General features: G+C 39.5%; 2 protein-coding genes across 7 annotated transcripts; both read right to left on the reverse strand.

The window, feature by feature from the left end:
• Positions 1 to 19: 19 nt before the first annotated feature.
• Positions 20 to 4116, reverse strand: LOC144199580 (meckelin-like). 6 transcript variants are annotated; one of them, XR_013326945.1, is made up of 15 exons: positions 3702 to 4114; positions 3576 to 3623; positions 3196 to 3294; positions 3021 to 3119; positions 2485 to 2562; positions 2287 to 2386; positions 2068 to 2207; positions 1801 to 1941; positions 1588 to 1665; positions 1400 to 1516; positions 784 to 900; positions 603 to 710; positions 412 to 514; positions 190 to 291; positions 20 to 122 (listed from the first exon to the last, which is right to left on the reverse strand). XR_013326945.1 is itself a non-coding variant. In XM_077721321.1 (15 exons), exons 1-15 carry the CDS (start codon positions 3744 to 3746, stop codon positions 42 to 44), a joined length of 1497 nt encoding a protein of 498 aa, XP_077577447.1. In that variant the 5' UTR covers positions 3747 to 4114; the 3' UTR covers positions 20 to 41. The 6 variants fall into 6 exon arrangements, 4 of the variants coding, with proteins under 4 accessions (XP_077577447.1, XP_077577448.1, XP_077577450.1 ...); XM_077721321.1 differs by having other exon boundaries at positions 190 to 332; XM_077721322.1 differs by having other exon boundaries at positions 190 to 332; positions 3196 to 3357.
• Positions 4117 to 5567: 1451 nt separating this feature from the next.
• LOC144199584 (uncharacterized) lies at positions 5568 to 13189 on the reverse strand. The gene is made up of 12 exons (XM_077721328.1): positions 13058 to 13189; positions 12751 to 12848; positions 10388 to 10421; positions 8340 to 8417; positions 8126 to 8265; positions 7603 to 7728; positions 7475 to 7520; positions 7312 to 7377; positions 6784 to 7238; positions 6605 to 6712; positions 6164 to 6242; positions 5568 to 5920 (listed from the first exon to the last, which is right to left on the reverse strand). The coding sequence occupies exons 2-12, from the start codon at positions 12832 to 12834 to the stop codon at positions 5883 to 5885; spliced, it is 1254 nt and encodes a 417-aa protein (XP_077577454.1). The 5' UTR covers positions 12835 to 12848; positions 13058 to 13189; the 3' UTR covers positions 5568 to 5882.
• Between the last annotated feature and the right edge of the window lie 107 nt (positions 13190 to 13296).

Consider the following 13296-nt stretch of genomic DNA (forward strand, 5'->3'; position numbering starts at 1 on the left):
TAAACAAACACTAGTGAGATTTTTGGAATCACCCAAGAAAATTAAATCAGAAACAGTCCATCCACCTGAGTCTTGTAGACCAAGTTCTTCTTCCCAAAATAAACACAAATCACTTGGAATATCTGTAATGTAATAATGGATTCAAACATCAGTATTTATCACTATGCACTCCATGCATTCAATACTCACCATTTGCTCAATGAATGTCAGAATCCCTGCCAGTACAAAATTCTGATATGCTAAATCAACAACGCAGAAGAACAGCATGTCAAATACCAGCAGGGTGGTCTCCTGTCCATAAAAAAGCACATCACTGAAACTGGAGGCTCTATCTGCATTGGTAAACAGACATCTTCAGTTAAACACAAATCCACACGTGCAACATAACTTTTATACAATAAAAAGGTATACCATTATAAAAGATGCTCTTTTCAAATGGCTCAAGAAGCTCCAAGTCCATAACAGTCTCCAATCCAAGTTTGTCCTTCACATAGTAATCCATGTCAGTGTGGGCCTTAAGTGACAAAAAACAAAAAAAAACAATGAGATGAACAAAAGGAAAACCATCAGATCTTGACTGTCTGTTAAAAAGCGGGACAAACATGATCTATGATTGATCCTAGGAAATGGTTCATGGTATTATAGGCTCGGATGTTTTGCTCCCAATGGTTGGCTGCACCCGGGTCACCGAGCCGGGTCGGCCTTTGTCTCTGGACATGAATGACAGGATAAAATTATCACACAATTGTCTTAACATTATTCATGGTGGTGAGGGATACAAACCCCAGTGAAGGACTGGCGTATTCTGTCGTATTGTGAACGCAGTCGTGTGTTTAAGGCCACCTGGAAAGTCTGCATGTCCGTGCTGGGAAGAAGACCTCTTTGGCCACAGAGTGATTCCTTTACACAAGAAAAGGTATTGAAATGAGCTACAGCAGGGGTCGGGAACCTTTTTGACGAAAAGAGCCATAAACAATTCATATTTTCAAACATTATTCCTTGAGTGCCATACTCAGAATTTAAAAGTGAAAAAACATGAATATGTGAGCATTTATTATTCATTTCATCACTTTGAAAGTAATAAAAAGTCTGAATTCTTTTGAGAACATTATTTCAATGTTGCTAATCAATGAGTATCAATGAGAGAAGACGTATGCAGATGAGTCTAATGAAGAAAAAATATGATTTAAAAAGGCACAAGAGAGGCGTGACGCTCCCATTGGTGCGTCCGGGACTTAGGTCTCTCACCAGCGGTTCCCATATTTTATCACACAGGTTCGCGGAGAGCCATATACACCCATAAAAAGAGCCACATATGGCTCACGAGCCATAGGTTCCCTACCCCTGAGCTACAGTATCAAATTAACTCATTGACTGATTATACTGTAAGCGGACATACCGCCTCTCTCCTTAGATTTTTGTTCATTTCCTCCATGTTTGTGTCCGCATGGCCATGCACAGAGCGTCCATGGATGTAGTAGCCAAAACATTTTTGAGGCAAGAGTAGGACTGAAATCTGCAAAGGCAAAATACAGTTGAATCTCAGAAAATAGTTCATGAATTTTTAAAACATTTGACGTGACTCACATTACTGACTGAGCAGAGATCCACAAACTGTAGGAATTTGTCGTACACGCATATCTCGTAAAAGCTTGTGAAAATGGCCTGAATGGACAAATCAGGTGCATCATTGGTTAATTTAAGCGATTCAAAATTTCCTAACTGACACAATTTATCACAAATCTGTAACCCACTCTTCTCTTCTTCTCTTTACACTTTAAATTAAAATTAAGTGTAAACCTGCATTAGTCCAATGCCAAGCCAAAGTGATGATGCCAGACCATAGCGCAAAACCAAGCTGTATGAAGGCGTGGCTGCTTCGTTGGAGGATGTGGAAGATGGCCATGGCTCTCTGAGGGTGTATTTGGAGAAACCAAACCCCTGAATGGTGTTATGAAATGCATGAATAAAAAGGCATGTATAAACACAAGGTGTGTGTGTGTGTGTGTGTGTGTGTGTGTGTGTGTGTGTGTGTGTGTGTGTGTGTGTGTGTTGGTTATAAAATACCTCAAGGAAAAAGAGCACAGCCATGATCTGAAAAGTTGGTTTGATCTTGCGGACAGTCTGAATTTCAATCCATGCATTGGCCACAAAGTAGGTTCTCCAAATGCTGACAGGCAAACGATCCCGTTTCTGCTGACCAGCAGCTAAAAAATAGTAATGTATAAATTAAGTAAACTGTCCATGGAAGATGAAATACTGCCAATAGTTAGACAAATTTTATACAAGACATGGGTCGTCGTGGGGTGTTTCGAGGCCGCTCCCAGTCAATAAAGAAAATGTCCACTGACAACTGCACTGTCAGCTTGTGGAGAAATTGCACTGCCTGTTAGACAAATGTTCATTAGTTAAGCCTCAAAATCAGGTACATCCACAGAATTTTGGATCTGATACGACGACTACCATGTTTGTTCTATGACTCACCTTGAGTGCAAAAGCACAAAGGATGTATGTCACAAAATGCTTTTCCTGATGGGGTAGTGGCAGTGTTACAGACAGATGCTGTTGAGCCAAGAAAAAACAAAATTGATAGCAAATCTTTCCCCCAAAAAATTATGCTCTAACATGGACGCTTCCATTTTCTACATAGGCCAGGGGTGCCAAACTCATGCCAACTAGATGTTATGTGGGTCGAACCAGTTCATTTTTACCCTTAAAAGTTAACTTGATGGCACTGAAAGATGAGCATCCTCACAGCTAGTTTAAGTGCATTGGACTCATATCGTGGTCAATAGCAGAGTTCATTTTATGTCACTTTTTTCCTCACTTCCATTTTAAATTACATAAAAGTTGCTTCTGAAAATGTTTGGATAATTTCCGATTGATTTTGAGGGACTTTCCGAGATCGTTTTTAGGCCTTTCCAAATGACTATTGATTTTGAGGCATTTTAAGATCTGATTGACTGCCATTTTGAATGAACAAATATTTGTATTTCACATTAACCAAAAATGAAGCCGACCTTAGAAAGCAAGACCCAGTAGACTCCAGTTGCCACAGTGACAAGGACAAAAACATTAGCCAGATCTCCAGCGTAGAATAACAGAAACATCATCACAATCTAAAAAAGGTCAACAACAAAGACAAAGTCATTACCAGCAAAGTTCATATTAACAAGAGAAAAGACCAAGCTTTACTTTCAAATCGATGGCTGCTAAGGCGACCCTCCTCTTCCAGCTAGCTGTCTTCAGCACGGACAAAACCACGACCAGAGCAGCCAACACAGCCATTGCAGTCTGTCACATACACTTGAATTAACCAGGGACTATGGCTCCTAAGTGCCAGTTTGTAAAAGCAGCCTTGAACAGAAAATGCTGGCAGTGAACATTTCAATGCCTCAATTGTTTTTGCAATAAAAAAATCAAATTTTTAGCTTTAAAAATCCCAATAAAAAAGGTCAACGATACATAATGACTATTTGTGTGCCAATGTTTAAGATTTCTTAAGAACTGTCAGATTATAAATGACTACTATTCCTAATCTGACTGTTTGGTACGAGGCCAGTGCTTCTACTCACATTGATCACGTGGGTTTTGTACATCAGCGCATGGTCCACTGGGGGATTCTGGAAGAGGAAAAGCAAAAGGTCAGTGGTTTGGGGTTGGAAAACACACATCTTTGAATTTAGGATTCTCTAACTTACAGAAACAAAGGAAGTGTTGACATTTTTGCTAGAAGATTCATCCATTGTGTCAGGAAACAATCTCCACTATTAAGGACTAACAAATGTGAAGACCAGCAAGTATCACACGTGTCTATATTAAAATGAAGTGAATCATGGGTGTTCTTTCATATCAAAGCCGTACTACATCGTATCAAATCAACATGGCACAAGAATGCTGCACATATGTGAAATAAACATTGAACAAAGCCAATGGGTTACATTTGTAATGAGGATAACCACTTATAGCAAATTCATGCAGTTTCATACTTTGAACTTTTAATAATTGTAAATAGAGGTAAGTAGCTCTTTATTCAAGGAAAATAGGGGAAAAGCTGCTTAGTTTGAATTTCCCAAGATACTCCAAATGAAGTTGCTTTGTGTAGGTCATGTGTTGCAAATTGTTTGTTACCAATACATGTTGTCACAAGGCTTTTATTTTTGCACCATGTGACCCAATTTGTCACAAAGGTTTAAAAACTTAAGAGTAATGATGTCACAAGATTTGCCAGTAACGACCAAACCAATTTATACTTCAGGAACATACTACAGTGAGGATTTCACATAAAACTTGCCTTATTGTTTCGATATTAGAAATGAATAGCTCGTTTTTTCAAGATTGCCAATGAAGCACTACTATGGCATTAAGATGAGTGTTGAAATGCCTTTGGTGTCCGTGTCTACTGTCTCTAAACTCCCTAAATGCTATGGCAAGCATCCTTCCACCGATTAAGGCATGATTCTCCCATGACAAAACCCACATTTTTCTGGTTTATATTCATTATAATGCAGATGTAGTTGTTGTTTCTCTTCCCACTATTGATTGGCACTATATCACAAGAGGGATTCTGCATATTTAACCTCAGTTTCAGTCTGCAGGTGGACTTCCTGTGTGGCTCCAGTTTTTTTTTTTACCTAGTGTCTGTGCTTGTTACTGTAAACAAGGGAATTTCCCGAATACGGGATGCATGCAGTCACCATGGTGGCTGTAAGATAAGCTGACAAATTCGCTTTGCAATTGCTTGTTCGTATTGCACCAGTTTGTGTGAGTTATAAAACTATCATGGTCATAGACACATTCTGTTTGTTCAGAGAGTTGTAAGGAATAGACTGATGTTAGATTATGTCACTTTTACATGATGATGGCAAAGCTTGTTGAACAGTTATGGTGCAGTTTTGATTCCATGAAGTTTATCAGCAAGGCCTCCAAACTCACCAAAGACTTGCTCATCAAATAAAAATCTTGGCTAAGGAAAACCAGTGGCGCAATGATATACTTTTCCAAGGTATCCTGTCAAGTTGCCTTTCCAGAGGAGCATAATTCCATTCTACAAAAGGAGAGTTCTGGAGTCTTTGGACACGAGCAGTTTAGCAACAATGGGGGAATTCTAGTTTTTTTTTTTTTTTTAATCAAGTTTCAGGTGTTTTCACACTTGTGTGCCCTGCAGTATAAGTGACCAAGTTTATAAGATATTTAAGTCATGATTCATCACAGACTGACATTTTTTCCGTCAGAATTTATCGGAGACTTTGTTCTTTGTTACAATCTTTACTCAGATGGTTTTGCCACAGTGCCTCAAGAGTGCCTTTAACGATGCAAAACTAGGTTTTGCTTTAGTCATTGATGGTTTGGATTGCCATTTTCCACGTTGAATACAATGGTAAAGACCAGTGACACTGTTTCAGCAACAGCTACCTGAACCAAAACAAAGCGACCCGCAAATAATACTAAGTTGGTACTTCTCTGCAAAGAAGGGAAGTCTGAGCCACAATGATGAGGGGATGTCAAACTGTTTTATACTGAGAACTGATTTGGAGCAGCATCTAGTGGATCGGAGAAGAACATGGTGAATGCCATTTATTTTTATTTGAAGTTTTTAGATTTTCAAACATAAGAAAGTATTGTCACGAGGGAGGCAACAAAATAAAGGCATTTTTGATCAAGTGTGCCAAAAGTTTTTTTTGGATTATAAATATCGTCAAGGAACAAATTGTTATTAAATAACCCCAATTTACAATATCAAAACCCCAAAACTGAAAAAGCCTATTGTATTCTATTATGCATCAGAAAACAAACTTTTCAAAGTAGGCTTCGTACAAACTAAAAATAATGTAGGTTAGGTACATGATCAATGTGTGAAATTTTTATGCTTTTCGTCGTCTCTAGAATCGGCGCGGATCATCCATAAACTGAAATTGACCTGTGGGGGAAGAAAAAAAAAAGAATATAGTTAACCTCATAAGACGTAGACTTTTGCAAGTCATGCATTTTTATTTTCTCTTTAATATTTAGGCTAGAATGACCTGCTACAAAATTCAAGAAAATCAGATAAAAAAAAAAATGTACATATGCACAAGCCATCATGTCTGAAGGACATATTTTAAGTTTAATTTCAACAGTGTCTTACGTATAGTGGAAAGGTAAACTTTGACTGGTAGTGTACCTTTAGGTAACGGGCGAGAGAATCTGTTCATGTTTCTTGGCAAATTGGAAGAGGGCTGCAAGATAGTCTGACTAGGTCCCTGCAGAGAAGGTTTTCAAGATTAAAAAAAAAGAAGATAGTTAGAAAAGTTTTGGGTTAATTCCCAAAATGTACGAAAGGTAACTGGACATCTAGGTTGTTAATTGGCAGACAACCCGAAAAGTTTTATTGGTCAACAGCTGTGGGTCCTTTGTTGCCAAGTGCAATCGGACAGAGTCATGTTGGTAACAAAAGGCTGGATAAGGGCCAAATAGTTGTTAACGAACAGGCAGACACAAAAGAGGTGGGGACTCAAATTAGCCATCAATTGTCTTAAAAGCAGTGTTTCTGCCAACTCATAACCAATAAGTCCAGTTGTCTCTTTTCAACATCTTTGGATTGGGATGAATGTAGCTTCCTTACATCTGGTGAAATAGTCTTGAGTCTGTACTCCATCAGAAGCTCTGTTAATTTCTGTGTCACCTTCAGTACCATCTGTGCATCGCTCTCATTTTCAATCTGAAAGTTTTCCTGAAAACAAAGTTAACCATTGGTTTGCACTGTTGAGCAGAAATATGCCTGGCATGACCTAAAGCACCTACCAGGTAATGAAGCATTGGATTTGGATTTGAATCATTGGAATCAAAGTCACTGTCTGGTAGCGTTTTGATGGGGCTTGACCTGTCAAATAGTCTTTTCATGGGTCTGTCCATTAAGCCTCTTCCCATCTGTGTCTCTTCATATTGTTTAGGAAACCTTCCAGAGTCAAAGCGATCACACTCGTCGTTTTCCCTAAAACCATCTCTCGGCCCACGTGAAAATGGTACAGGGCTACGATCTCGAAATTGTCGCTCGGGAGAAAAGCGGTCAAAGTCATATCGCTTAAAATTGGATGACTTAAAGTCATCTTGAAAGGTACGCAGATCGGAGTCTTGGAAACGTCGCTCAGGTGGGAAGCGTTGTGAGTTGGGTTCATCATAATCATTTGTGTACTCATCGTAAAAGTCTTCATTAGGAGGCAATTCTTCACGAAAAGACTGGCCCTTGAACAATGGCCCTATGAAACCAATGTAATGTTTATTTAAACAAGATATTATGGGAATCACTTCGGTGTTCAGTAAATATCTCACCGGGCATCGGTCCACTTAGCCTCATACTGTTTCCTAGCAAGGGTAAGGGCTTAGGTTGGGCAGTCCCTGGAATCAGACAAAAATAGTTCCCTAAGTGGCATCGAGGATCCCAATAGGAAATATGATTTATGTACTAAGAAAAGTTAATAGAAAGATAACTTACGGGCTCCTTTGAAAGCCGGTACTTTACAGGGCTCTTTAATGATTACCTAAAAGAATCCAGAAGTGCATAATAACATTCTAGTTGATTGACATTTTACAGATTTTTAACAGTTATAAATGAAAATTTACCTTGACTTGCCCCATCCCTTCCAATTGTGCCACTTCAATTGTAATATCTTTAATCAACTTTCTCACACAAATGTCTCCAGGAGCCTCTTCATTCTCACATGGGACTTTTTCAGCATGAAATGCTTTCTGCGAAAGGTAAATAATGTCACGATGTTAATTTGTATTTAATTCATTTCTATGGGGAAAAATTGATTTGAGAAACGAGCAAATACGAGCTCAGTCCCGGAATGCATTAAGCTCGTATTATCTCAAGTCATTACTGTATGTCCAAAACGGACGATCGTGATGTTCCCTTCATGTTACAAGTCTGCAACTATTTTCAGCCAATCAGGAGTCAGAATGGAGGTGAAATTCTAATAGAACAATAAGCCCAATTTAACTGGCCCCAGCCATGTTTCAGGCTTGGACAATTTTGGTTGAATGGTGAATCCGCACAGCAAGAAAAGTAAGCAGTTAACCATTACACTAATTGTTTTTTGGTATTCACTGTGAAAATGACACATTAAAAAGCCAAATGACTCACCAAGTATGTGAGGTTATGTTTCCAGCTTCTCACATGAGCGATCATATCGTGCTGAAGCCGGAATACTGAGCAAAGTTTGCACTCGTAATGTGGTGGTACACTCTTCGAGGGGCTGCGGTACTCATGCACATACTGAAGACCTGAAAATATTTGTTGATCACAATTTGAGTTTAGAGTTCTACGATCCAGGTTATATGGTATATGATTTGCTTACCCAGAGCAGTATTTGGATGCATTTCCAACACTTTCATCAATGATGGCACAGTCACCAACGTGTCAGCTTTGAAATATACTAGAAAAAAAGCCAAAGTGGTTGAGGCAAGAACTAAACGACCGAATAAATACTGTATCAATAACAGCAAAACCATTTAGTAAAAAAAAAAAAAAAAAAATACATTGGGTTTCATATTGGCTTGAGAATAGCAGACACAATAGATGAAAGGCTTTCCATCAGCTTTCGTAAAAGAATTGTTGACAAATTAGCATAATACATTGTTCTTTTAATCAATATTAAAAAAACAGTAGTCTGTTAACTCTGAACAACACGATAATATATATATATATATATATATATATATATATATATATATATATATATATATATATATATATATATATATATATATATATATATATATATATATATATATATATATATATATATATATTTCCCTCAGATTCATGAGGCATGAATATATGGTCTTTTGGTAGATGCATAAGTAAAATTCAGGTTGGTGTTTTTATTTGTTTAATTTTCCTAAATAACCCTCATCCATTATATTGACTGTAGGTGTATAACTTTTTAAGGAAAAAATATTATATAATATAATATTATATATAAATATTTGCACCGAGTTTGTTTTATTATGCTTTAGTCATACAAAACCTGTGTATGCATCACATTTTTATTCAGACCTAAAGTAATCAATTTATATGCATACTTGCAAGTGTTTACACCTTTGTGATATATCTTTAGCAATGAATGTGTCACAAGACAAAATAAATACACAAATCAAATAATAAAATTACGTGGCTGCCATTGACCATTGTCACAAACGGAACTGAAACAATCTAAGATTGCCTGCTGCCAGTAGGCATAATTAGGATGATGGCATAATTAATTGCCACCTGAGGTGGCAGTGTCATACCAGGTGGCTCCACACATCACTGCCATCGCTAGGAGCAAAGTTAAGTGCGCTAACCAGTGGGCTAAAAGACTGGGCTGCTAACCCACAGGCAAGCACTTCTCTTAAGGCAACCAAAAGTGAACAGGATTTTGCAAAAGTGAAAGCTGGAATACATTATACTAGTAGTCCCCACACGATTTGTCAGGACTAACCAGTATTATTTCATATATTTAGTGAGGGGGTGGTATGCGGGGGTATGGTTAAGGGCTTTTGGGCATTAACGACGGCCATGGACAGAAGTCACCACAACCTAAATTCCAGGCAAAAATGCCTTTATTTTTTACTGTTCCACAAGCCGTGACTTTATTCAGGGGATTGAGGGAGGAGGGATTTAAATGGAGAAAGAAGTGCGTGGTTGAGAGCCACATTGCCAGCTCGAGAAACGTCAAGGAAGCGCATCTATGGGATGGCCTGTTTGACATACACAATGAGTGTATAGGGTTCAGTGTTGCAAACTGTGCACTGCAATTGCCTGTCAGAAGGCTTTATGCATTGTGCTTTCCATAGTGCTGACGGCTCATGTGAGACGATTGGGGTTAAACGCACACCAAGGCTCGTGGGCACTGCTAATAAAAAAAAACGTTTCTGAAACGTACTCAGTCCACTGCCATATTTTTGTAGGGAGAGCACATTTGCAGTGAGTGCATAGTTGCAGCAGTGTTGACAGAGTGGGAGGATTACTGCCAAAGTGAGTGGGTTACATTTACGGCGTGACTGGGCTGGAAACTGTCCATCTGATCTGGCAACTGTGAGGTGCAGTGCACCCTTGGCTCCTGATCTCCACATTTGTTCATCGATGGCACTTTTTAAATGAGGTGTTTAAAAAGGAAATAATTAGTGGGTAGGGATTGGCTTGCAGGCCGCTGGTTGGGGACCGTTATAGGGACTACCTTGTTGACAGCTCTTTTCATCAGTATATTGGTCTCTATTGAGCTCTGGTACACAAAAGGCCTGACAGCTGAGCGTTTCAGAGCGTGGTGGACAAACAACCACCCATCAACATAAAGTAGAGACACCATGGTCTCAAGGGTCATTATTCTCAGCATAGGCAATGTACCATGTATAGAAGACTTACCGATGTCAGCAGGGTACAGCGGGCGGTACTTGCCCTGTCAAGGAGGGAATAAGTCCACATGAAGGAGAGAGATACAGAGGAGTTAGTGACATTGTGAGACGTAGCTGTGGGCTGAACTCCTTGCTAGACCCAAGTATGCCTCGTCTCAAGACTCCCCTACACGAGTACTGTCAGGGCGACAGAGGTACTAATGGCCACATATAAAAGCACATTCTCAGTAAGAATGCCATTGGGTGTAAGGTGAACAAATATGAGGAACCTGGTCAGTGGCTACCAAAAAAAGAAAGAAATCCGACGTTCACTTAATTTAGCTTGACTGCATAAATCCACCCATTGGCGTTTGCCCTCTTTTGGAGTGCCTATCCCACCCTGTACTCGTCATAGTCAATAACTGGGTACATTAAACAAGACCCAACAGGAGAAAAACAAAAATAACGAGATGAAAACCTTAGCAAAATGTTTTAACCATCAGGCAAATGTTCTGCCTTGTTTGGGAATTCAATGTCTAAAAGGTGGGATTCCAACCGATTGATCAGTACTCGTGGTGTAGGGGCAGCAGCTTCACCAGGGAAGGCCAGACCTTAAATCTCCCCAGGAGTGTCATCTAGCTACTCCAGGGAGATCTTGAGTCTTTCCCAGGTCAGCCGTTAAGCATTATGACCTGGGTTGACCCCAGGGCCTCATTGCAGTGGAACACAGCACCAGAGGCGAGTATGAAGCATCATTATCAGATGCCAGAGCCACATCACTCCTGAATGATCGATTGTCAAACCCTCTCTCGGGGTGAGACCTTGAACACCCTATGGAAAACTAATTTCGCTTGGCATCTTGCTCTTTTAATGATGATCAACAGCTTGTGACCATATGTGATGGCAGGAAGGTAGATCGACTGGTATATGTAGAGCTTTGCCTTTTGGCTTAGCTTTTACTTTACCACACTGGACCGAGAGATTGCATATCACTGCAAATGCTGCATCAATCCTTCCTGTCGATCTCCACTTTGTGAACAAGACACCAAGGTACTTAAATCCCTCCATTTGGAAAAGGGCACCACCCCTGCCCGATTCCATATTTTTTCCAGCTGGAGACTCATATTTTGAGATTGCTTCACATTCATCTGTGAACTGCTCCAGTGAGTCTGTTCAAGGTTCTGAACTAACAACCTTGGTGAGGTCCAGCCTTCACTTAAGGTGGGGGAGGGGGGGTTTGGGGAAACCCATTTACCCACCATGGGAAACAGATTTAATACTGGTCATATAGGGAGTGCACAGTGCATACTTAAGGTACCCCATACTGGTGGAGCAAACACACAAAATCAGGATTTGCAGAGGGGCCAATGTATAAGTCCACAAAACACACGTATGGGTTGGACAACTCCCATGCCCTGTTGAGTACACTGCTGAGAGTTCAGAGGTAGCTCCGTTTAAGTTCCCAGCAAATTCCCCAGACTAGTAGACCTTACCAGATGCATACCGTTCAATTTATATGCTTACCTGTATTTAATAACTTTTTTTTGATCATTTCAAATTGTGTATGCCGAAAAACAACATTTGTACGTGATTTAAAAAAAATATATTAAAGTATGTTTTTGTTGTTGTTGTAAAACCGATCTCATTTACCCATTTTGGCTTTAATCCGGATCGTCTCGGTCACTGGTTGCAGATGAAAACATCATTGTTGACTGCTAATATTGTCATGCTTTCACACTTCTGCCCTTTTCACTATATAAATATAGCCTGTCAGCAACCAATCAACCCAGAGAGTCAGGCTGTCAGCATCATACAGCGACATCTAAAGGATCTTGAATTTAATGCATACTAATTATATACCCCATCCATTTGGAGAACAATTTAGACTTTTGAATGTGCCCTTTGTGAGTAAATATGTGTCACGTTGCACTAGTACTATTTTTTTTAAATCCCTTAATAAGGGGAATCGCAATTATTATTGGTGGGAGCAATTAGCCGGGGACGACAGGTATGGGTATGATGACACACCTAGATTCTCCATTGCCATGCGCTTATCTGACAACCAAACGGTTGAGATTTTCAGTATTTTTATTCCGGTCGCAGTACCAATGTTGGCCACTAGGGTTTACTTATGACGTCAGAAAGGCCAAATGGGCATTACAAAAAAATGACAAGCAAAACCAAGACATTTTTAAAGCCTACACTACGGCGAAGTATCGATCACTTTGCAAAACGTACAATTGACAATTGGGGTGCTACACTTAATTATAAAGTTTAAGGAACGTTGACTCCTCATCGTGTGAAACATGTTTCTCAACAACTAGATGCTCGGGAAAAGCGCATTCTCTCGACTTTTCGTAGTTTTCTGTATATACATCACCACTGAAAACCTACCTTGCCGTACTTCAAGCTCGCTTTCCATAGCGGCCCTTGGTTAGGTTTGTTGTCCATAAACCGGTTGACTGAGTTGAAAGCCATTTCTTCGTTTTTCACTGAGAAATCGGAGCCCAAGACATGATAAGAGTCAGCACAAAAAAATATAAAGTTATACAGTTATTGAGTCACTGTGATCTTTAGCAATTTAACTTCGTTTTGGGCTTTGACGAGCCATTCTGAATGGCCGCATGAGTGGTCATAAAAAAAACAATTATAGTTCACAAAATATTAACAAAACCTCACTGCAATACAACACGAACCTTACGTGACAAGGGTGATGCCAGTGGGCAATGGTAACCAGCCTTTTCGCAGTCTTGAGGGTCTGGTGGGAAATGAGCAGACCAAAACACATAAACTGGGCTTTCTCGGTTAGGACCAGGATAGGGCTGGTTTAGTGCCTGTTTAAATGGTATTGGTGACCAAAACTCAATTAACTAAACACTAAATACCAAACCATTACACAAATAAATGATGTGATAATATACCCGTTCTTTCATCAGTCCA

Source organism: Stigmatopora nigra, chromosome 7 (genome assembly GCF_051989575.1).
Source record: "Stigmatopora nigra isolate UIUO_SnigA chromosome 7, RoL_Snig_1.1, whole genome shotgun sequence".
Classification (NCBI taxonomy): domain Eukaryota; kingdom Metazoa; phylum Chordata; class Actinopteri; order Syngnathiformes; family Syngnathidae; genus Stigmatopora; species Stigmatopora nigra.